This window comes from Ostrinia nubilalis, chromosome 14 (genome assembly GCF_963855985.1).
Source record: "Ostrinia nubilalis chromosome 14, ilOstNubi1.1, whole genome shotgun sequence".
NCBI lineage: Eukaryota > Metazoa > Arthropoda > Insecta > Lepidoptera > Crambidae > Ostrinia > Ostrinia nubilalis.
In genome coordinates this window covers 7,412,254-7,438,785 of record NC_087101.1, presented here as the reverse complement: position 1 = coordinate 7,438,785, position 26,532 = coordinate 7,412,254, and the positions used below count along the sequence as shown (strand labels likewise).

The following is a 26,532-nucleotide window of genomic DNA, read 5'->3' as shown; positions in this document are numbered from 1 at the left end:
GATGCTCTAATAGTTTTATTGCCGCTGTCAGCTTAGAGATATCGACGGCAACGCGTGTCATTTACAAATTATTGGAAATAGGTAAGAATTTTCTCGGAAATTCGAACACAGAAATAGTTGAAGGTAGACATAGAGCTGCTTAACATCAGTAACAAAGTTATAATTTGAATTAATCAAATACTTGTATTATTATTCTAAAGTAAACAGTGCCAATTCCTTTGGTGGTAAAAGCATTCATAAAGGGTAACATTTATCTTTCACCAGATCTTATTCTATGTAAATGTATGTAAAAGGGTTCCTAAACAATATTAACAATTACGAATTCATTAATCAAAGTTCACAATCTTAATATTTAATCACGACTCAAACATTTATTTCTTGAAATCGGAAAACGAACACAAACAATTTCTTCCAATTAATAATATTTCATTGTTCAAAGCCGATCTCGATCTGTACCGGCGAGCAAAAACAATCACTCAAATAGGCTGTTCATATTGAATATTAATCGTCATTTTCACTGACGAATGGGAATAATCTGAAAGGCGAGCCTCCCGGCTGGAGGAAATAAATTTGTAATGCAAAGTTAGAAATTCATTCCTGTGTTGTCGATAAGTAAACGCTTCGCCCCAAGCACAAAGGTAAGAACACGTTTAGCATTCAACTTTCCAATAGCGACAGTAACAAAGACGAAGCTGAGTCGGGACTCGGGGAAAAATAGTCCAGTGCCGCCCGAACGATTAAGCGTTGAGCCAATAAGGCCTAGGTATTCCGCAATTTATTAGCCTTGCAAATTCGAAGCCGCGCTCCCCTTATGAAATATAGCTCGCCGCGGCCGCAACAACCTTCCCGGGACCGCTCCGCCGTGCGCCCGAGTATTACACCCCTATTTTAGCTCTAATTAAAAAGCCATCAAAGAGTTTTCAGTCATTAATCATGAAACTGTTAACGGTGAATGCCGACTTCCCTCCGAGTCCGAGCTGAGGAAAAAACGAGGATTAGGATATTAACAAAACGCCTGAAATATTCAGGGTTAGTGAAGTGGTAAGCCACTTGTAAAAAACAGATCCAAAGGCGCAGATTTCGTAGGTTTAATGCGAACGAATCTTAAGTTGTTTCGAGCGGTTTAAAGGATTGAGAACCCTTCTTTCCGTATTACAACGAAAAATACCAACGATATTTTTAAGCTTCGTAATTGACTACAGCGGTTATACTTTGGTGTTTTTCTTTCTTTCCCTTTAAATGGTCGGGACGAAGAAATTATATTTACATTTAAATATTTGAGTCTGAAGATAAAACGAAAGATGTTAATAAAAGTGGATTAAAGGGATCGCTTGAACTGGTATTTTTGTTGGCAATTTTTCTAATATCAACTTAAGGCAGGGAAGGCAAGTCTTTTCTTAATCTTATCATTGGAAGGGTTTACGAATTTCGATATTTTTTTTATTTAAACTAGCTTTTTCCGCGATTCAGAATGTCATCCGTTATTAATTAGATTTTTTAAGTACTTAGTAATAATCTTCGTCGTCCTTCTAAATCTAAATGGGGTTATTTACCAACAAAATTTTGATAAGTGTGTAGTCTGGTGTGCTTGTAAGTATACAGCTATAAATACACAAAGTAACAACAACAATCCAGCTGGATAACTTTTTGTTTTTCTCTTAAATCTATTTTCACTTTGAGTCCACTAGATAACATTAATCATTTTCTATAATGCAAATTAGCGGTGATTATCACATAACTCACCGAATCATTAGTTTCACGAAATTATTTTAATGTTCACGCATTGTGGTAAATTTATTTTGATTGGGTGTAGTGAAATTCGCGTAATTATCTAAACAATCTGATAGTTCACAACAGGCGTTGATTACGGATCACACAGGTAAACAATAAAATGGACTCAGTGGTAAATAATTTGATGATCCATTCAACGTGAATTTCAGTCTCAATAGTGAGGCGGTTAGGCAAAATGAATGTTTGCGTAGCAACAATACGATTTTGAATACAAGGTTTGTATCATCAAACATTAATTACTAAGTGAATTGTGAGGTAAATTCAAATACATTATACCTACGTTTCGCATTGCTTGAGCGATTCGACAATCAAATACAATTTGATATGAATTCTACTGCTTATATTTTCTATTATAAATCATGACAGTGAATTTTTTTTATGGTACCTAATGAAAATTTATATGAAATTAATGTACTTAATGTGTATTTATGCTGGGTAAGCTGGGTTGCACCATCTTGTTGGGATTTCTACTAGCGAAGGACGAGTATTTTACTTAGAGTTTTGAACTTTTTCAGGAGCACAATGAAACAATACTTTTGACCGCAGCCATCTTTTTTTATTAATGTTCATAGACAACAGAGTAACACCAAAATCCACACTTTGGCCATAGACACATAACGTTCAGAAATAATTAACTTTTAAATATTCAACACCCCCTCTCAATTTCAACTTTCGAAATTGTCTTACAGAAATCCTTAAAAATAATTACTTGTTAATTACACAGAGTTATAAAGTTGTTACACTAGGTTGTTACCAAGTATTTACTTATTTAAACTATTTAAGTACTATGTTCTTACATAAACATAATGTATGTATTTGAAAACTAACTATGAACTTTATCCATTATCCTTTTAAATAATGTATTTACTTACATTTTATACCAATACTTAAATATTTTATCTTACATATTAAGTCAGATCTTATGTTAAACTATTATTTTCTTAAGTCTGTATTATTTATTACATGATATTCATGATAAGTATGTGTTTTATCACATATTTATTATATTTAGGTATTAAACTAATACATCATTAGGTAAGCTTATGACACAACTTATTTATATTGTTACATTTAATTTACTTTAGTTAAACATTTACCTTAGTTATATCCCTTTTTTTTTTGTAATATGTACTTTTACTGCAATAGTCAATAGATTGTTATTAAATTTAATCAAGAGTTTATGAAAATACAAAATATTTATTTAGTATCTTTAAATTTTACAAAAATACTTGTTTTAAACAAAACCACTACTCCAATCACGGACTTTACAATACATTCATTTTGTATGTTAAATAAGAATGTTGGTTAGTAGTCAAAGCTTTAGTAAAAATATCAGATATATTCTTATTACTTTCAACATAAGCTAGTGAAGCTACTTTCTTAGATATAATATCTTTAATGTAATGTGCTTTAATGTCAATATGCTTTGAACGTTTGCTATTTTCATAACTTTCAATAAGTTTTAAAGTACTTTGGTTATCTATCAATAATTTACATGAAATGTTTACTGATCCAAGATCTGATATGACACCTTTCAAGTTTACTATCTCAGTAACAGCTTGAGCCCCAGCTAAGTATTCCGCCTCCGCTGTAGATAAGGCAACAGAATTTTGTTTCTTTGCATACCAAGAAATTAGTTTCCCACTATAGAAAACCGCACACCCGCTGGTACTTTTTCTGTCAGCTTTATCAGCAGCCCAGTCTGCATCCGAAAAAGTTGTCAATTCCTTGAATCCTCCTTTCTTCTTGTACACTAGTCCTTTATTTTTAGTCCCCTTCAAGTATCTGATTATCCTCTTTCCTGCTTTCCATGCACTTTCTGTAGGTTTATCTAAAAAGCGGCTTAAGTATGATACTGCAAAAGTTATATCAGGTCTACTATTTGATGATACAAACAACAATGTTCCAACAAGTTCTCTGTAAGGTACATTGTCAATAATCTCTTCCTTTGAATCCACATTGAATCCTGCTTCCATTGGAGTTGAAACTTCTCTGCAATCGGTCATTTTGAATTTTTCTATAATTTTCTCTATCTGTTTAGTTTGACTTATTTTAATTCCATTCTCTATTTCGTGTGTCGTCGTGTGGAGTTGCTGGACTCCCATCGGCCGCGTCCCCAGGTGGTGGATAGGGGAACGCCTCCCAGATATGGGTGGTACTAGGGAAATCAAATACCTAGCGCGAACCAAAACCAGTAGGCATGGGCGTGCCTTTAGTCTCGTAAGATACGGCCTAGGGGATCACACCCCGACAGAAAAGACAAAGCTGTGGATCAGTTAAAACTCATGAAATGGCGGAATCTAAAACTAATCTACCCCAGGAGGGTACCACTGATTGTGGAGAATCCCTCTCTGAACCCTGTTCTCTAGGACATAGTTCAGGCTGCCCTTCGGATTCTGGGGGGGGGGCAAATTTCGCTCTAACAACATTGCAACTTCGAAGATAAATAACCAAAAACTTAACCTCACACAGCAAATTTTTCATAGGGGAATGTTCACAAACAGACCAAGATCTAACTCCTTCAGTGGAACATGTCTAATATCAGATTTACCTGCAACCAATGCACAACCCACTGAGATACACTGCACTGAACAAGGTGACAAAAACGATACACAAAACTGGCAAGAAATCAATGATCGCAAGAGATCCAAAAGACCCAGAAATAGTCCTGAGACAGTGGAAAGAAGTCAAAAACAAACCAAACTTAACTATTGGCTAGCAGCCCCTGCACCTATACCAACATCAAATAGATTTGCTGAACTTGAAACCACTGACCAAGCACATACAACAGAACAAATAGTAAAACCTCCACCTTTCTTTATTGACAAGGTCAGTAATATCCAGCCACTATCAAAACTACTGGAAAATGTGGCTCAAGGAGACTACGAAATAAAAATCTTACAAGGTGAAAGAGTTAAAATCCAGTCAAAATCCAAAGAAACATATTCAACTATATATAAAGAACTTAAAAGCAGAAATACAGAGTTTTATACGTACCAACCGAAACAGGAGAGAAGCTTCAGAGTTGTACTAAAACATATTCATCACTCAACTGACGTTGATGAAATAAAACAAGCCTTGGAAGAACTAAACCATATACCCAATAACATATGGAATATTAAAAACAGCAAAACGAAAAAACCCCTTCCAATGTTCTTTGTAGACTTGCAACCGAGTCCTAATAACAAGGATATTTACGGCATCAGATCACTTCTTAATTGTAGAATAAAAATCGAACCACCAAGGCCTAAACGCGAAATTCCACAATGCTCCAACTGCCAACAATACGGACACACACAAAAATTTTGCCACAGACAATCTAGATGCGTGAAGTGTGCTGGACTTCATCACACAGCAGACTGTCCTAGAAAAGAACGTTCAGATAAAGTGAAATGCATACTCTGCGAAGGTAATCATCCTGCCAACTACAAGGGCTGCATTGTATATAAAGAGCTTCAAAATATAAAATATCCTACTCAACCCAAACATCAGACACTCAAAAGATCTGAATATGTCATGAAAAATAGTCAAACCAAAGCAGAGAGTAATGACCCAGGTAAATCATACGCAGCAACCGTGAAAAGTAACTATACAGAATCCAACAAAGATAACGCTCCAAGTACAGAACAGAAACAGATGTCAGATATTCTACAAACCTTTAATACTTCAATACAGACTCTCATGAACCAAATGTTAAAAATGACTCAGATGATAACTGAACTCATGTCAAGATTACCGTTGCATTCGATACGCTAAAGCTCTGTGTATGGAATGCTAATGGCCTGTCAAACCACTCGAATGAGTTAAAAATCTTCCTGAACACATATAAAGTTGACATTATGTTGATCTCTGAAACCCATTTTACAATCAAGAGCTTTCTTAAAATCCCCAACTACACTTTATATCACACCATGCATCCAGATGGCAAAGCTCACGGTGGTTCAGCCATTCTCATTAAATCAAACATCAGACATCATCAAATCCAAGCATACTGCAAGGACTACATTCAGGCTACTAGTGTGGTTGTGTGTGATTGGACTGGTAATATCACAATATCGGCCCTATACTGCCCCCCTAGACACACTATTAAGGCAGATCAGTTCAATGATTACTTCAATACTCTTGGAAATCGTTTCATAGCAGCTGGAGATTATAACGCCAAACATACCTACTGGGGATCCAGACTAACATTACCAAGAGGTCGCGAACTACTCAAATGCATACAAGCAGGAACTATGAACGTAACTTCAACAGGTCAACCCACATACTGGCCTTCTGACAAGGAAAAAATACCGGATATCATAGATTTCTGCATATTCAAAGGCATACCACAAAGCAGCATCTCCTGTTATAGTTGCTGGGACTTATCTTCGGATCACTCACCTATTCTGGTAGAAATAGGAGCAAAGTTCAGAGAAACTACCAAAAGATGCACATTGCACAGCAAAAGGACTAACTGGCCCCTATTCCGTGTCCTAATAGACGATATATTTTGTGAACCTATTGCACTACAAACAAAAGGTGACGTTGTAGACGCCATAAAATTTTTCACCACCAGCATTCAGAGTGCAGCATGGAATTCAACCCCAATAAATCAACACAAGCTTGTTGAGCAACACATACCCTCACACATTCTTGACAAAGTTCGAGAGAAAAGAGCGCTTCGCAAGCTATGGCAGAAAAACAGATGCCCTGACACAAAAAAACTCTTAAACTACAAAATAGCAGAACTAAAGCGTATTCTTGAACAAGACAGAAACGCAGGGTTTCAGGCATACCTGGAGAGCCTCGATTCCACCGCTGCTACTGACTACTCACTCTGGAAAGCGACAAAGAACATTAAACGGCCTATAACTATTTCCTCACCACTGAGAAGAACAGACAGCAACTGGGCTCGTAGTGACCAGGAGAAGGCAAATACATTTGCTGAACACTTAACAAACGTCTTTCAACCCCATCCCTATGAAGGCCCACCAGAACATGAGAAAATGGTGCTGGAATACCTTAAAGCAGAAGACTTAGATGAAAAGACACCAATGAAGTTCACTGCGAAAGAGGTCAGAAGAGTAATACAAAAAGCCAACCCAAAGAAATCACCTGGATATGACCTGATCACCAATAAAATCCTGCAGGAAATGCCTGATTCTGGAATAATATTACTCACAGCAATATTTAACGCGGTATCGAAACTACAATTTATCCCACCAGAATGGAAAATTGCACAAATAATAATGATACTAAAACCAGGGAAACAACCTGAGGACCCCAAGTCATACCGGCCTATCAGCCTACTGCCCATCCTGTCTAAAATATACGAGTCGTTATTATTACTACGGTTATTACCACTGGTAGAACAGCACGGACTAATTCCTGACCACCAATTTGGGTTTCGCCGCAAGCACTCCACTATTGATCAAGTTCACAGGCTAGTAAATGAAATAGACAAGACCTTTGAAGCTAAAAAGTACTGCGCCAGTGTCTTTCTAGACATATCTCAAGCATTTGACCGAGTTTGGCATGCAGGTTTATTATTCAAAATAAAATCCTTACTCCCCAAACATGCATACGAAATTCTGAAGTCTTTCATAGAGGATAGACACTTTCTAGTCCAAAATGGCGAAGCACTCTCGGGTCTTCGCAGTATTAACGCAGGTGTCCCACAGGGTAGTGTATTGGGGCCGCTACTTTACCTAATCTACACCTCAGATCTTCCGACATCAGATTGCATAACTACTGGAACATTCGCCGATGACACTGCTATCCTAGCTTCCCATCAAGACCCAATAGAGGCATCAAGAATCCTACAAACTGGACTAGATGAAATATCAAACTGGCTAAAGATGTGGAGAATCAAAGCGAATGAAACCAAATCAGTCAACATCACCTTCACCTTGAAAAGGGGAATCTGTCCGGGAGTTACACTTAACAACCTCGAGATCCCCCAAACAGACAACGTACGATACCTGGGCTTACATCTTGACCAACGGCTCACGTGGAGAACACACATTTTTACCAAGCGTAAACAGCTGGGACTGCAAGTACGAAAACTCTACTGGCTAATAGGCCGCCGATCGCAATTGTCAATGCATAATAAACTTCTCCTGTATAAGACAATACTAAAACCAATCTGGACCTATGGTATCCAACTATGGGGCACAGCCTCACATTCCAACATCGAAATCGTACAGAGATTTCAGAACAAAATGCTGAGAATGATAACCAATGCTCCCTGGTATGTCACAAATGAACAGCTGCATCATGACCTACAAATCAACACAGTCAGCCAGGAAATTGTACATCATACAAAATCGTACAAAAAACGGATCACAAACCACCCCAACCCCTTGGCGAGACCTCTGATGGACGAAACCCAGACACATCGTAGACTGAAACGAAAAACTCCACAGGACACACTTAAAACCCAATAAAGTGAAGTAGGATGTGACACAGGCCACATACCGAGCAAGACATGACATATCCCAACAAACATACTACTCAATGTTCCAGCAAGGCAACAGATTGTAGTGAAAAAGAGAATAAAAAAAAAAAAAAAAAAAATTCTCTATTTCTTCAATTTCCATTCCCAAAAATTTCTTGATTTTTCCTAGATCCTTTGTGTTAAATTCCTGTTGTAATATCATCTTAATTCTTATTATTTCTTTTTCTTTTCCCATTAACAAAATGTCGTCTACGTAAACTGGATGACATTGAAGTACAAACAAAAATCGTGACTTGACCGTTTCAATCCTGTTTTGAGCATAACTTTATTGAACTGTACATTCCAACACTTAGGACTTTCCTTAAGGCCATACAAACTTCTTCTGAGTTTCAATATGTTGTTTCCATTACTTTTAATTCCTTGTGGTACTTTTATGTAAACATTAGATTCCAATATTCCGTTTAAAAATGCTGTTGGTATATCCAGTTGGTAAATTGGCAGACCTTCTTCTACTGAATGCGCTAAGAATCCTCTTACAGTCGCCATCCTCGCTACTGGCGCATAGTTTGTCTCAAAATATTTATCTGGTATTTGGAAGCCTTTTGCTACCAATCTTGCTTTCTTAATTCCATTTTCTTTAATATTAAAAATCCATTTTGTGTCGATAGCTCTCATTCCTGGTTTATTTTCAATTACTGTCCATGTTTCTAATTTTTCTAATGACTCTATTTCCTTGTTTATAGCTTTTCTCCAGTCCTTGTCTTTCATCGCTTCTTCATAGGTTTGTGGTGTCTCATCCTGTGAATTAGTTACTAGACAATATGCCATGTACATCTCATATTCTTGTAAGTGTCCTGGTTTATTAATTGTCCTTCCATATTTAGTCTTAAATTTTCCTTCTTCACCCGTTGCCTGTTCTTCTCCACATTCCTCATCTGGCTGAATCCTTTCTTTTTCCTCATCTTCATTGAACTTTTCCTTTTCCTCGTACTCATTGATCTTTTCCTTTTCCTCATACCATATCTTTTTCTCATAGTCACCTTCATTTTCGCTGTTTTCTTTTTTCTCATATTTAGTTCGGCTTTCATCAAATATAACATCCGTTGATAATATTATTTTGTCATTTTCAGGATCCCATAGCCTATATCCAGATTGTGTGTATCCTACCATAATCATGGGTGTTGCACGAGCATCCAACTTACTTGGTTTAGGTATAACCACTCTCCATGCTCTTGAGCCAAATACTTTCATTCTGTCTATTTTATTAGCTCCAAACCATATCATTGCCGGTGTATTATACTGTAGTACTCTGCTTGGACATCTGTTCAACTCAAATGCTGAGCAACATACTGCTTCTCCCCACAAATGTCTTGGAAGTTTAGTTTCAACAAATTTAGTTCTTGTTCTCTCCAATAATGTCCTGTTCATCCTTTCACTGGTACCATTCTGCATTGGTGTGTGTGGTGAAATATACTGTAGTATTATTCCCTTTTGACGACAATAGTTTTTGAAGTAGTTTGATGTAAACTCACCTCCATTATCCAGTCTCAACCTTTTAGTTTTGTATCCCAGCTGTGTTTTCACTTGTTTTATGTAATCAATTAAGTTCTGTTCTGCTTCATTTTTCTGCTTCAATAACTTTACTGTAAGAAAATGCGAATAGTCATCAATTATAACCTGAAAATATTTTTCTCCATTAATATTTGCTGGACCTATCGGGCCACACACATCCGAATGAATTAAATCTCCAATTTGTTTTGAATATTTTCCTGTTTCAGTAAATGACCTTCTAGTGCTTTTTCCTTCTGTGCAACTATCACATTTTTCACTTGATACTGGCAAACCTAATACTTTTAGTCCGTTTCTATTTAGATGTCCTAGCCGTCTGTGCCAAAGAGAGGTGTCAATATCTTTCACTTGGTTCAGCATACAATTCTCAGTAATATTTAATGTAATTACATACAAACGTTTTTGCAATTGACCTTGAATTACTTTCTGTCCCCTGAAAATAGTTACAGTATTATTTTCAAATTGCACTTTCAAACCTTTATTTAATAATTGCCTTACAGACAGTAAATTATAAGACAAGTTGTGAACTATTAAACAGTTAATAGTAATATTTTCATTTTGCCAAGTTACATTAATTTTACCTTTTTCATTGCTAGTTAAATATTCACCATTAGCTACATATATTTTAATTTCATCTATCTTTTCAATGTCATACATCAAACTTTTATAACAATCTTTAATTAAATGCTCAGTAGCTCCGGAATCTATTATGAATTTAATACAATTTTTACCAATACCTTGCATGTCATAATTCCCTTCATTTGCTCCGAAAGCCGTGAATGCCCATTGCTCCTTCTCCTCTTTTTCCTCGGTGTTCACCGCGCAGGTTGCTCTTCCCCGTCCTCGCATCCTTGGTCTCCTTTGCCATGATCTTCCTCGGGTTCCACGTCCTCGATTTCCTCGGTAGTTCCGCACCTGGTAGTTGTCCTTGTCCTTGGTGGTCGGGCATTCATAAGACTTGTGTCCCTTCTTTCCACATGTGTAGCATGAGAATGCTTGCTCCGGTGTCACTTCCTTGTCTGCAAATTTTATCTCCGTATCCAACAATCTTGATTTGATGAAGTCTATTCCCAAGCTGGTGTTTGTTGACATAGTCTCAATAGAGGTTATTATGGCGTTGTATTCCGATGGCATAGCAGCCAGTAAATAGCATACTTGCTCTTCTTCATCAATGATAGTGCCGATTCCATTTAGGTCTCCTATGATTCCATCAAATTTCATGAAGAAATCTTGAAGTTTTGTGCCTGATGGACATTTTAGGTTTATTAGTTTCCTTCTTAAGTGCAGTTTATTTATAATACTTTTTCTCTCAAGTAGATTTTCTAACGCTGTTAACATGTCTAAAGCGCTTTCACAGTTCTTTACCGTCTCTAAATACTTGTCGTCTAGACATTGCACGATGGCGCATTTCGCCCTCATGTCCTTCTGTGCGAATTCTTTATCATCTTCCTTTCGGTATTTCACACTTATGGTGTTATGTAGTTCTCTTTCTCTGAGGATCATTTCCAGTCTGAATTTCCAATTTGAGAACGATTCTCCTTCCCGCAGGATAGGTAGATTATGCAGTTTCTCCATGTGGCGTCACTTAGGTTATACTTGACAAAACTTGTTTTTTGCTTATTTTCACTTGCAAACGTTATGCGCACTTTATTTGGCGCAGTGGAAGCGTGCTGTTGGGATTTCTACTAGCGAAGGACGAGTATTTTACTTAGAGTTTTGAACTTTTTCAGGAGCACAATGAAACAATACTTTTGACCGCAGCCATCTTTTTTTATTAATGTTCATAGACAACAGAGTAACACCAAAATCCACACTTTGGCCATAGACACATAACGTTCAGAAATAACTAACTTTTAAATATTCAACAACTTTAACAAACGTCAAAAGTCTGTTACGGTAAGGTGGTGCAACTCAACATTAGTATCGAGTAGAAATCTGCTAAAAATCTGTCTACTCGAAGAGTCCGATCGAGTTGAAAGGCACTCAATTATCCAATCTACCGAATTGATGGGACCGAGTACGAATAGACGTGTGTCCCGCACAACTACGTTCTAGTGGTGCTACGTGCGAGGGCACTCGATAACCGATTCCGATTCTCGATTGATTTCGATTATCGCGGATCGAGAAACAATGACCCCTTTATTAGTGGTACAATAGATTAGAGCATTATCAGGTTAAGTCTGTGGTTGAGCGAAGCCTGTCAAACTCAGACGATGCGGGCTTAAGATTATACGTAATTAAACCTTCTAATTAGAAGATCATACATTTTTGATGCAAAATACCACAAAGATATATAAAATGTTGCGGGCAGCGCAGGACCGTTCATTGTGGAAAACCTTGGAGGAGGCCTTTGTCCATCAGTGGACGTCATTCTGCTGAAGCGAACGAACGAACGAATATAAAATGTTAGTTTAATGATTTTTTTTCCGACATTAGACATTTTGTTAGACAATAGTTTCTGAAGAAACTATATCTTGAAACTATTTACTGAAACAATCTTCTTCATTTACTAAGTTAGGCAAGAGTTATTCGTACCTAAGTTGCCTCGCTTTTGTTTCTTTCCTACTATGCTCAGTATTAGTTAGTTTACTTATCCTTTATCTATTCATCAAAACTATTGTTTCACCAGAACAAAAAACAATACTCTCAGAATTGCCAAAATAATTGAATACCGCAATTCAACGACATTTGTTCTGAGATTAGCCCAAATTCGGTTTCCCACTAAAAGGATTTCGTGAGCTTAATAAAACCGAAAAATACTCAGGCCGACACATAAAACACTATTACAGAGGCAATCCAATAGCACAGTTTACCGTTATACTAGCGTGATCCCAAGCCAATTTACGTTAGTTTGGGGGAACAAAGTAAAAAAGAATAACAATAAACTAATATAATTTGGGACTGGCATGACCGCCGTTATGTATTTGTATCGGGGGACAACCTTTAATTTAATGAAACAGTGGGATTCTTTTCGATTATAACTCGATAAAGTTTCCTAATTTAAAGTAATCGAGGATTTGGTATCGGTATAACGTTGATATTTGTGTATAACTTTTGAAAAATAAATGTTATTACCAAATAGTGTCTAATTGATTTCTAAGAGATAAAAAGACGGCTGTGGTATCTAAATTGTTAAAATTAAGATGATAAGTATAATCTCGGTTGAGGAAGAGGAATCTTATTCATTTTTATAATCACTAAGTGGAATAAAGTGATATCACTAGTTTATGAATGAATCACTTAAAATTCAACCAATCACTAATGCACGGCTCGCAGATTCAAAACCGCACTAGGGTCGTGCACCTTGTATCAACAGCACATCGATACCTTAAACGCTACGATACAGTCGTGAAAATCGAAATCGTTAATCGTAAACTTTCCTTTTACAATGTCATTAGGGAAATTGGCGTCGTTAATTTATAAAAGGGCCCTTTAACTGCTTTGCTATCGACGAATTTAAATCGGTAATCCCGCGGTTTGTTTTATGGCACCGATATCTGACGATTTATATCGATGATCGTAAACGTACGGATAATGCAGTCGAGATCGATGTTTAATGCACGAATTGAATGAAAACGCTCGGTTAACTGATTTCCTATGAGAGAGCGTTGTGCAAACAAAAATCATTGCGACCATTAATTTGGATTTCATATTTGCTTTGCGGGTGACAGTTTGTGATGTGCCATTTGGTGACTAATAGAATGGAAATTGGAATTTATTGCAGCGTTAATCAATGCAGTCTTTGACTGGGAAATTTCGGCTTGAAACGATTGCAGTATTAGCCTAAAATATTTTAATGGCTCATTTCCTGGCCTCTATTTAATCGACACATTTGAGTTTTCAATCAAAATCGTACCTATCTATTTCAACTACACATGATGCACCGGTGACGTCATTCCTATCAAGGTTCACCTTGATGAGCTCTTGTAGTGTTTACCTTAAAGAGCTACGTCCTGTACCTGTCAACTTTTAAAATTGCTGAACCGCTGATGGACCGGAGACAGTTTTCTTTATTCTAAAATCCGCGTATGTGAAAGCGAAAAAGAAAAGAACAATGAAATTGCGTGTTAGAACCGAGGCCTTTGATAACTGCTCTATAGAACCACATATGTTTTGATGGGAAGTGTCAATAAAGACGCGAACATTCGCAGCTTGCAGCGTAGAGTTACCTTTAAAATCCCAAAAAAAGAGTCATTTGAAATGCAGTCTTAGTACTCGAGCTTAAAGTGCACGAATAAAGTTGTCAGGACGAAACTAAAGGCGCAACGGCCGAAAACAAAAAGGATCGGGATAGGATCGAATTACCCACGGACGAAAGCGGATTGCAGTCGTAAAGCCGACACCAGTATTGACTGGTATTGTTCAGTGCGAGACTTAACTGCTTAAATTGTTTTAACACGATATTTGGGCATTGAAACAAAAAGAGCATTGTTAAAGCGTTAATCCCCACACTTACGATGAATAAAATATATTTGTTTTAACTTAAAAATTCATGAATATTTTTTTATTACTGAAAATAGCGTTTTATCATAAAAAGTTATATGAAGGTTTTACAGAGTTATTAATAAGGAATAAAAAAACTTAATCTAAGTTACGTAGCAGTCAACAGAGCTTTAAATAAAAAGTAGATACATAACAATAATAATTGTATATTGTACTGTAATCAATAAACAACAAATCACGCACAATTTAATGTTGTCCTAAGTTGAACAAAAGCGATGGAGCACCAACAAATGCATAGGCACCATAGGATTAATAGAAACAGTAAGCGTCAGTAACAAACAAACCTCTTGCATTATGCCTGAAACCAAAGCTTAATTAAGACTAGGACTCCTCACAGGAAACTAATTAAACTTATTCCATTATTCGCTGCAAACGAAATTTTAAGGGAAAGTCCGCGACAAGCTGGTGCAAGTAAGACTTACTATTATATCATAGCACTTTGGTGGGGTCGCTTCCATTACTGGCATAAAGATGGGCTAGAGTTGCTCGGTGGAAATTTCAAAGTTGTCGATTATTAAATCTAGTTTTTTATCGTTATCAATATGAATAACTTTGTAAGTTACTTACTTACTTGTCTTTTGAAAGTTGTACAAACGTGTAATTTAAGTTACAATGTAACTGTCACTATAGTTTAGTTTGGTTTCAAATTGGACTATTTTTTATTCAAACTAGGTATTATTGCGCATCACAAAATCAAGGCACTTTATTTCACTTAAAATAATGTCAAGCAATCAAATTTATTATTTAAAATAAACTTTTTGTAATCATGGCTTAGACTTGTTTGTTTGAAAGGCCCTTTTTGTTTTTAATTGTTAAATGGGACTTAGGTCACCGCTAAATTATCTGTAAACTTTTGACTTTCGTGTATCATTGTCTGTCCCTTATCTAGTATTGTTGAAAGTAATTCAGTTCTTTTTATTTATTCATTTGTTTTTCCATTTTCACTGGAATAAATTATATTACATCAATGTTTTTTTGTTAAAACTTGAAATCAACATTGCTAACCTATACGTAGGTATTAGGTCATTTGCTTGTGTAATACCTAACAATTAGTTACGGGGGCAGATGAAACTTTGCAAAAAAAAATCATAAATAAGACATAACAAATACACATACACTCTTTTAGTTAACCCTACTCTGCCGTAGGGAACTAAATAAGAACACTGTTTAGACCGAGTGGAATTAACATTGTAAATTTACCGCAGTGTAGAGGGTTACATTGTACATATTCAGCTCTGGCTGACACCTTTCTTCTAAGCCACTCCGCAAATGTAATTCTTTTAAAAGAAGGATTTAGTTAGACATCTGACTCATGCCACAGAGAGGTTTTAAAAATTCTATCAAGCGTAAGTGTGGTTTAGCCCAGATTTGAGATGTCTTTTTATACTTGCATTAGGGTTTATACTTTCTTTGAGTTTACTTCAATTAGTAGAATGACTCTAAGGAATGTATTAAAAGTTTTAAAAAGAACTAGAATGACAACGCTGATAGTTATTTACTTACATTTATTGTGTAGATAAACAAGGTGTTTATTCATTACAGTATCAATGAATTTAATTATGTATTGTTTCTGTTAACTGTAGGTACATTTTCTTATTAATAGCTGTCAAACTCACTGTATCTTTTTAATCAGTGGAAAAGAGTAATTCTCAACTCCATAACCTCGATAGGAAGTTTCTAAACAGATTGTTCGTTCTACAACTAACAACTAAGTTTCATAGAACGTAACAACTCGCTTCATCTCCCAGTAACTCGCGGAACAATAAAATAAAAATCCGGACAAAGTCCTCGTCGTGTTACCCCGATATAATGGAGCACGAATCGTCTGCAGAACTCACTCTAGGTGCAATCTCCGAAAGTATTGATGACTGGAAGTACTGGAACACAAAGAGCGGTGCGGAGATTAAGTAAAGTAAGTAACTTGCGGGCTTTCGCCGTTCGGGCATTCCCCACAAAGGCTGAAATTTCCCAGACAGCAAGAATTTTGATGCCCCACCAACAATGGATGGCAGACGTCAGCGGTGCGATGAGTGTTTTATGAGTGGTATTCGGAGATTCCGACAACGCAATTGTTTTAACGCGGATCGTTGGCGAGGATGATTTTGCTGTAACTAAAGGCTTGGAGCGGTTGCATTTTACCCTTTAGACACTCTTGCAATTGTTATTATTTCTACATACATATATACAGTGTGAGTCACGTTAAAGTGTACATATGAAAATAGATGAAACTAGACCTATTTTTATCGACAAAAAAGAGGTCAAAAAATTTTTGAGATTTTTTTTTAATTTTTTATAGAATTTTTTTTCTTCCAATTACTTATTGTAAAGAAAACGTAATAACTTTTAAACTAAGCGGTATATCCTGATAAAATAAAAACAGTAATAATGCTAAATAACAGGCGATACTAAAAAAATACATAAAATACACAAAAAATGCCAACAAATAATAAAAAGTGATACTTTTTGAAAAAAATCTGCTCAAAAATTCGTGTTTTTTTGGTTATTTGATAAATTTATCCAAAAAATGCCCCTATAACAGGTGGTTTTTATTACTTTTTATTATTCTCTATCGTATTATCTTTGTAAAACCAAAAATCGCATGTCTCTATCCCTATCACAACATTTGCTATGAACGTTTGAACAAAGGCCTGTCACCACATTATTCTCCGCTACAGGTAGAGACAATTTTAATTTTAACTAAAATGCTTATTTTACTTCGAGATTTTTTGTTTTTATTTGAAATCTAACTTGTCTTTATCAAACTTACAAATCTAGAGTCATTTTCAGTTTTGTTGATAACGATGCTTTGAATGGCGCGCCCGGAGAGGCTTAGTTCAAACGATCATTGCAAACGTTGTGATAGGGATAGAGACATGCGATTTTTGGTTTTACGAAGGTAATACGATAGAGAATAATACAAAGTAATAAAAACCACCGGTTATAGGGGCATTTTTTGGAGAAATTTATCAAATAACCAAAAAAACACGAATTTTAAAGTAGATTTTTTTCAAAAATTATCATTTTTTATTATTTGTTGGCCTTTTTTGTGTATTTTATGTATTTTTTTAGTATTGCCTGTTATTTAGCATTATGACTGTTTTTATTTTATCAGGATATACCGCTTAGTTTAAAAGTTATTACGTTTTCTTTACAATAAGTAATTGGAAGAAAAAAAATTCTATAAAAAATTAAAAAAAAATCTCAAAAATTTTTTGACCTCTTTTTTGTCGATAAAAATAGGTCTAATTTCATCTATTTTCATATGTACACTTTAACGTGACTCACACTGTATATGTAATTAGCCAAATCAAATAAAAAATTACCCGCAGAAAAACATTGAAATTTTATTTAGTTACTCAAAAGCGAAGCAAAGAAAATAGCATTATCAAATAGCTTCTAAAAAATTTAAAAACTGTTGCATGTTGAAATTATTTACATTTAATTTTATAATGGAAAGCATTCCAATTTTGTAAACTTAATTTAAGATTGCAAAAAATCTTTTAAATTCAATGTAATTTAGATAACAGAAAAGCGACTAGTCAGAATATTCAACTTGTAAACATCACAAAAAGTTAAATCTCAAGATTTCTACGTCACAATATTCAAAAACATTTTTAAAAATGTTAATTTAGTTATGAAAAGGTTGTCCAGCGCTGCTTTAGACAGAACAAAGTAACGTAATGCAGTTAAAGCGCTGTACGAAGGTCCCATCGGCAAAGGATATAAAGTAGGGAAAATTTAATTTGGATCTTGCCGTTGTAAAATTTATAGACAGGAAATTAATCCCATGTGAGTAGCCTACGAGCGTAGACACAACAAACGATATTTTGGAGCGAAAGATGATTTTATTATTTATAAAATTTTACATTTTGAATCGTTAGTAGGATTGTGATTATTTTATTTACATTTTCAGCTGTCTTTTTAAGGAGACTTAATAGTTTTTTAGAACTTAAATAATAAGTATTGTTTTATCTCATTCCCAGTGATGTACAGTGGTAATGTTTCATTGTGAAACTTCAGTACTGGTCTGGATTTTATTATTTGGTATAAAGTAGTCTAAAATGCAATCGAGTGTACATACAAGGCCAAGATCCATGTATTGAAGGTTAAAACCAGGGATAATGGGAATAAAATAATTTACAATTATACAATTTGACCTACTACACAATTTTATCTACAAAGCAAACTTGACATGGCGTGATTTACTCCCAATAATCCAAATTGAAACGGTTAATTAGTAGTTTACATGATGATTTTGTTTATAAATACACCAATCAGCCACAGCGTGTATCAATTAACTGATTCTGTGATTGTTTCCGAGCTGACAAATTTTAACTTTGGTACGTTTATGTTTGTTCCGAAATTAAAATAATTTCATTAATTTGTTGGCAATAACATTTCGCGTTAAATTGAAGTTATCGACAAATTTCATTGCGCCTGGAGCTTAATGCACGCAGCGTTCGTAATGAAACAAATTTTCTGTAACTAATTAGGGCATTTATGTTTAAGTTTGATTTAAATTTCGTGGCGGTAAATCATTAATAATTACCGAAAAGTTTATTTATCGATGTAAGGACCTGTAAATTAACATATCGTATGTCTTTATGTATGTGTGAAATGAATATGTAGGTACCTAAAAAAACTGATATAACTTAGAAGTAGTAGTAATAGAGCTTAAATTGCATAACTTTTTTGTCATCTGAATTATATTCACTTATTGAATGGAATCGAAGGCATGTACCTAGATGTTACATTTTTCTTAGCTTACGTTTTAAATATCGATGAAATAGTTTTCAATAGATACGTATCGAATAAAATGTTAGAGCGTTTTATTTCATATCGATAGATAGTATAAAAATTTGCACGGGCAGTGCGGGCATATATTTCGTGTCGTTATCATTGCAGTTTCATCAACAACATATTATCCACAATGGCTCGTTTACAACCCGCGGAAATCCATAATGCATGTACCTATGTTGGCTGAATTGGATATTTTTACTCGTCCGTTTTAAGATAGATAGATCGATATTATACATAAAAATTTAGCCGTGGGCATAAAAACAAACTTACGCTTACATCAGACTAACGTAAGTCATAATTTATTAAGATGAATGGATATTGGTGAGATTAAGGTTTTTACATTTCATGCAAACGAAGTAGTGGGCGTCACTAGTTAAGAAAACATATATAATTACGTATATTTCCAGTCGAATACACGGCATTTATAGTCCGCTACGAACAACCACTCTCTAAAATAGGCTTCTACACTAATAACTCTTTTTTGAAATCTCTGAAGCGTAAAGGGCAGCATCGTCTTACATAACGTCTAAATCAGGAATCAGAAATAGGGACGTGCACCGTGCATAGCACATTGTGCCAATTTGATTTGATTAAAGTACCTAGATCTGTAGCAGAAGCTAGAAACCCATGACATAAAATTGTGTTCGAATAAACTAGAAAAGAAATGTGACAACAATAAAATAAATACCGTACGTCCAGTTATTTTAAATGATGAAGTGTTGTAAGAAATTCTTAAATTTTGAAACGATAACATCAATTTAGGCATATTATAACTCAGTAACGTTTTCTTGAAAATCTGTTTATAACATATTTTAAATATGTTGATTAATGAATTTCTGTGCAGTTCCAATACAGTTTCAATTTAGTTCAGTTTTTCTCTACATAGGAGTTGGCAGTTATGAAAAATCTCTCATTAAATGAGAGATGGATGTTTATTATCGCATCGATAAAGGTCATCATTTGGACCTTTATCGATGCGTCTCTAGTGCAAAAAGTTAACGTAAACATTCATTTACAGCCTAATGTGTTCCGATCATTGTCCCGAGAAATTGAACCGGATAGATACGCACATCCTTATAATGGGTACCTGGCCGTTTGATTCCGAGCACCGTTTTGACGAAGGTAAGGCTGCGTGTCCTCAACCCTTTGTCCTGAGAGACTACAATGGACAATCGCTATGGTTTCAAGATGCGATATGGGACTCCCCACGCGTACGTGACCAAATTTTCGCCAAAATGTTTTGTACCTATTCGAAATAAGTAATGTCATCTCCCTTGGAGAATTGTTCGTAACTTCTATAGTGGTAACGTGAGTCGGGGATGAAAGCGCCCACACTAAACGCACCCTTGGTAATACAGGTGTGGAACAACGTGTAGAATTGCAGACATCTTGAATATGGAGATAAAAATAGAGTGTGTAGGTGGGTTGATTTCTAGATTGAGTTTGGCGTGTCACTTTTGCTCTATTTCTGCATGCTGACATTATGTACCCTTTGAAACAACCAATATGCGTGACAAAATCGGATTACTCTTTGATAGACTTAATTGGGAGCTAATTAGTTTGTATAACTTTTTAACAGAAAGGTATGATAGAATATAGGTCTTGTCAGTCACTCGACAATTCTTTTTAAACTGGTTGATCGACCGAAATATTTACAATTTTAAAGATAAACCTCAACGCTAGCTTACTTACAATTTTCTTGGCTTGAATACAAGTTGAAGTGACAAGAACACTGCTCAGATATCTTTGAATCAAAACAATCCTAAAACACGATGAGATCGGGCCCCGCGACAAAACCGTCGATCTTAAAAATTCATCGCTCTCATTTGTAGAGGCAAGTGAGAGCTCAAATGAGTTGTGGTCAATGGTCAAAGCTTGTACCGTCTTGCGTATTGTATGTTTTTTCCTTTTTCAACCTTAGCCGGCTGAGTGAGCTCTTTCTTTCAATTCGGTCTGCAGTTTTTAAGGTTCCTCAACGTTTTTAAAAAACTATTAAACTTCATAACGCCTGTCGTTTCGCTTAGAATTGGATCACTCGCATTATAAAATATCTCATTACAATTATTCTTGCCAGTTGAGAATACTAGAACAAGATGTGGTTAACAAGAAATGCGGTTTATGAATTTGATCTCCTTGGGAATTTATTTTGACATTCTAAAATGCAATCAATCGAGTGAATAATGGAATTATTCTAATAAATGAATGAGTTACTTTAGTAATGTGATACTTCAAAACATATTTCAGTAACTTATTACGTATGTCTCTGTTTCAATTCTCCGATAATTTGGCCACTAATGACATCAAAACTCACCACACGATTGAAACTCAAGCATGTGATAAGAAATGGAGCTGAAAATTGATGACTGTACATTTAAAACCTACGGAACCTCAAAATAATGAAAGCAGTCGTTCCTGCCTTCTTTTTTGTTCCGTCCACCGCATGGACATTTGCCTCCCGTCCGGCCGCGGCCACTCGAGTTCATGGCTTCTTAAGTTTACAAAAGACTCGTAAAACTGTTTTCGACAATTCTTTGTTTCTTTCTACTATTTCACTGCATTTCTAGTTTTTACTTCTGTTTGCTAGATGAAAAAGCTAGCCTTTATTTGAGAGAAACATAAAAAAGATGCTAAGTTTTTTTTAGGAAAAACGAATCGGAGTAAAATACAATGTAGAAGTATTGTTTTGATTTTACCAAATAATTATTTTATTATTATTAAGTTTGTGCAGCGTTTTAACTCGGCCAGAATGTAAGCATAGTGTTTAACATGATTCAGCGGAAAATCCTACCTTTCATGGCGGAAAAAAGTTGAAATTACCCTAAAAAGCGGCATTATCACTCTTGCAATAAAGCCCGCTCTAGGGCACGCATTCGTCATGTACGTAACATTGCAACCCTTTCATTATACGCTATTCAGCGACGGACAAGTTTTGTTAAACATTGCCCTCTAATGACAGGCCAGGATGGACATGACCTCTCACAAATTGGACAGCCAACTCACTGTATAGAAACCGACGATATGGCGACTTTGAAAGCTAATGTAAAACTATAAGTACATAATATACTGTAATTGACGATTAGGTATATACAGGGTGTCCCAGAATGGACATTAGTAGAGCTACCTCCCCTGTAGATAAGTATTACTGTAATGTAAAAGTGTAAACACTTTTTTGAGTTTAAAGTAACATCGATTTGTATTCTTAGCCACGCCGCGAAGAATATTCATGTACAAAAAAATTGGGCTTTGTGGATTTGCACTTTGAACTTAGCATGCCAAAAGATTTTTTTTGTAGCTTTTATCAAGATTTATAAAAATGATTCTATGTGCTCTACAGTAGTTGGTATTGGTACATGTCAATTTTTTTTATGAGCTTTCAAAGCGCAGCTCTCTTAGATTTTGTATGGCAAAACGAGCTATCTAAGACCTCACTTTCCGCCTGTTCGTTCAATGCTTTTAAAGCGTTGTAGCAGTGTTGATAGATGACTGTCTGTTCTCCCAGGCTTATGTCCAGGGTAAATGGCAAAGAATCGTCCCAAACTTATTCAGCCCCGAGCGTTCAAGGCTTGACCCTTGTAATTAGCGACATAATGACCGCTAGTTTTACTTTCTGCGTCCATTTGACGATGTATGACGGTGAGTGGCTCGGTTTGGGTGAACTTAAATTGTCATTAGCGGGACAACAAGTTATCTAGTTTATGGTTATGTACTTTTATTATTTTATTTAAATCTAATTTTATTTCTTGTTCATAAAACGAAACTAACAGTAGTTGTCTTATCTTTTGGGTTTTTTGTTTTATAAAAAGCAACATTTGTTATGCAGAAACAGGCAGGTATAAATCCTGATCATCAGCAATTTAAGATTGTTATTTTTTATTAATCAAGTAGTCTGAGAAACCATTAATACTATTTTAATACAAAGAGTTAAAACTAAATTAATAGAGGTAGTAAGATAGACATTCCAATCATAGTAAAAATCAAATGTTCGATTATCTGACTTCAATTTGTAAGGAACTGCGTTAGGGGGATTTGCAATTCCGCCTTAATCCACTTCAAAATTTAAACTCCAGAGCGTATCGCAATATGCGGGCCAAAATGAACCGAGCAGATTTCAAGGAAAACGGCAAAAAATAAGGCGTGCATGTGATGCGTGCAGCTGACACCAAAAATATGGCATTATTATGATGTCCCTAATCTACTTCACGGTCGGACGGACGGGTCTGTCGATAACAATAACCGACTTAATACGCCCGATAATCGGTTTTGCTATTCGAAAACATCCGTGATTGACGCGATTGATGACGTTCGCCGCCAGACCCGGGACGGGGGAGAACGATTCTCGCGAATTCGAATCGGACACCTTTTTACGGATCGAGTGGATTGTACAAATGCATCGAAATAAAGGATTATTCGATTTTTCTGAACGGCTTCATCCCTACGACTCGATGTACTATTTATATGGTATTCAACGTAATACATTTAGGTATGGCTACAAAGTTGAGCGCGTTAAAAAATGTATGAAAATTTTTGTTCTTCAAAGATTCCGCTAGAGACTGTACAATTCGTCATACATTTAATGTCATTTTTTACGCGCTCACAGTGAGTTGCTCGCGCGTTTAATGTAAACTCACACTCGGCCCTCAGTAAAATAATTTAAGCATAGGAAACACTCAAAATCAACCCATGAAAACAGAAATTGAAATCCAAGCGTTTAAATTAACACAAAAACAGTCATGAAACATTATAACCGATTAATAAAGTGGTTTTGGATATTAATGGGCATATGCTGAATGTTGTATTAGTGGATTTTCATTAAGTTTAACGAGGCTTAATGGCAGAAGTTTCCGAATTCATTAGGGCTCTGCAAACGCAGTATTTAATGGAAGCGGTTAACATTAATAGTGCGGTCAGGATGACCGCTTCTCTCAAAATTATGCATAGGATTTTAGGAATGCGGTGGTTTTACCGGTGGATCGTTTTTGTTTTAGTTAACTTGAAAATAGGTAATTTAATCTGTTTGACCAACATAAGAAAGATTTTTGGAATTTTAAATTGCTTTAAATCACATAAACTTAACATTTACTGTGCTAAAAACTGTCTCATCTTATTTATATGTATAAGAAAAGGTAACAGTAGGACGTTGTAATATTAATAGTGCGGTTAAGATGACCTCTATCTCTCAAAAGTACCTATACAAAAGATTTTAAGAATGCGGCGTTTTACCCGTTTTTGTTTAAGGTTTTACAGGTGAGAATTTAGTAGTAGTTTAGTAGTATTTAATATTTTATGGTATTGGAAATTGGTTTAAAATCTCATTACTTGTCTTATTTAGTTGACCGTATTTTATGGTATTCTTGATATTGGTTTGTGTCGCTGAATAAAACATTTCATTTTAAAGAATATAAGTAATTTTTCTTTGGGCAGTCATGTAGTCAAAGATACATAGGAGAATCCAAAATACATAATAAGGTAATTCTAAGCATCTGTATCTATACTGGTTTTTAATCAAAAGGTTTTTAATCTGTTTAGAGAGAATTTATTAATAAGAAGCCTACTTACTGGCCGTCTGACTTGAGCTTTGAAGGCTTCAGATTGTTTTATTAATTACTAATTAAAGCTTTACCGAATATTTGCTCACTTGCAATTCTTGGAACAGAATGTTTGAAAAATTTTAACTTTTATTGAATTTTATACATTTGAAGAGATATAATACTAGAGTCAATTTTAAAACAACATACAGCTTAAATGTTAAAGGATTAAGGAAACCTTATTTTTAAGATGTAGAATTTAGTTACACAATAATCTCAAGCAAATAGCATTTATTTGCATTCATATAAAGTCCATAATAGAATGGACATAATTCTGATAGCTGCATACGCAGTTGCAACAGGAATGCTAACTACTACTGTATTAAAAGTCTTAAAACTCGCGGCATCATCTCTGGGGGGCTTGAAACAAAAGGAATCTGCCGTCTCTTTCGTTCTCCCAGATATTTGTATATCCGTCTCGCAGTGCGTCATGTACCCTTCAAAGTGTGTTTAATGCCGGTGTGTTTGTGATATGTGCCCATGTGTGAGTATTTGGTCGTGACTGTATCAGTTCAGGTTGTTGTACGAATATGACTAAGAAAAGAAAATATTATTCACAAATAGATTTGATAATTGCTGAGTATGAAGCTTGGATCACTGCACTAATTAATTATTAAGTTAAGAAGTGTTTGATCTAAGAAGAGTATTGACCTAGCTTTTAGATATTTTAAATCAAAATTGAGAAATAGGTCGAGATTCCGATAAAATGCTTTCGCTTTTATCAAAATTTCAGGTGATTCAAAAGCGTTGAAAGCTAAAAATGAAAGAGTTATTTCAATCTATGCTTACTCACATAATAATAAAAACAAAATCTTACCTCGCCTGTGCCGTGTATGATATTTGCTCTTTTGAACGGTCCCTGTACAGCACGGTTGTTCAAAGTAAAAATTGTATGAATTGTCCACTATAGATGTTTGTTGCACTGTCTGGGACTGAACCTGCCATCCCAGTCCGACTAGCAGGAACAGGCACCACCGGACCACTACCGCCAACGTATCCATAGTCCGAGGAGAGAACATCTCAGATCACTTTCACACTACACAAAAAGTACTTTACAAGTCTGTAAGTTAATTTTCCGTAATCATTTTTGCGACTTTTCTGCAAAAGAAAAACAAATGACGTCAGTATTTCGTATCCTCAAGCTCCAAAAAACTCCAGTGTCATTTTATCGTTGTATTTTTAATTTAAAATCTTCATTGAGGCGTCGCCAATTTTTACCTAACCTTTTTATACACTTAAAATTCTTTGCTCTTCGCTAAAGTATTTTCTATGAGGTAAAGTAAAAAGGTGAAAAGTTAAAAGGAATGGCCTAAAATAAAGTTTTTGAACGCGAGCGTGTTACGGCGTAGGCCTAAAGTTAGGCCTAATTTCGGTCTGAGCGACGGCCGTGCGCTAAATACAAAAACCCACACGCGATTCTGAGGCATAATAAATTTTATAATCGTGACGCAGTGTACAAATTAATGTGTTAACATACATGCTTGATATTGTTTAACAGGGAATTGAGGTTTTAGATAGTGAAAAACGCTATTTTAGCAGACGCCTAAAATATAAGCTTGAGTAGATATTTTTAAAGAATGGACAAAGTTTTTGTACAAAAATTGTGATTCATGATTATTACCCAAAAGTAAATAAAAGAACGTCATTTTTTACTATTCATAATATTGTAAGTACTATTGAAAATAAACATGACACTGTGATTGCAATTTGCAATGATTTATTGGATAAAGGTCAATATAATAAACGCAACCGTTGCACTGCACGAGGAAAAACAACAAAGCAAAATGTCGGTAGCAAATGCTCCGGCAATTGTGCCCCGAATAGAAATATAATAGAACCAATAAA

The 26,532-nt window shown here is 35.4% G+C and overlaps 1 protein-coding gene across 3 annotated transcripts in view; it reads right to left on the bottom strand.

Moving 5' to 3' along the window:
• LOC135078066 (semaphorin-2A-like) overlaps positions 1 to 26,532 on the bottom strand; it is a 417,995-nt gene that overhangs the window by 101,603 nt on the left and 289,860 nt on the right. For 2 of the 3 annotated variants that reach the window (XM_063972631.1, XM_063972630.1), the window contains exon 2: positions 25,505 to 25,785. The exons of the other annotated variant lie outside the window; for it this stretch is intronic. In XM_063972631.1, coding sequence (XP_063828701.1) covers positions 25,505 to 25,706 — 202 coding nt within the window. In that variant the 5' untranslated portion in view covers positions 25,707 to 25,785. The remainder of the gene's footprint in view (positions 1 to 25,504; positions 25,786 to 26,532) is intronic. 3 annotated transcript variants of the gene reach the window in all.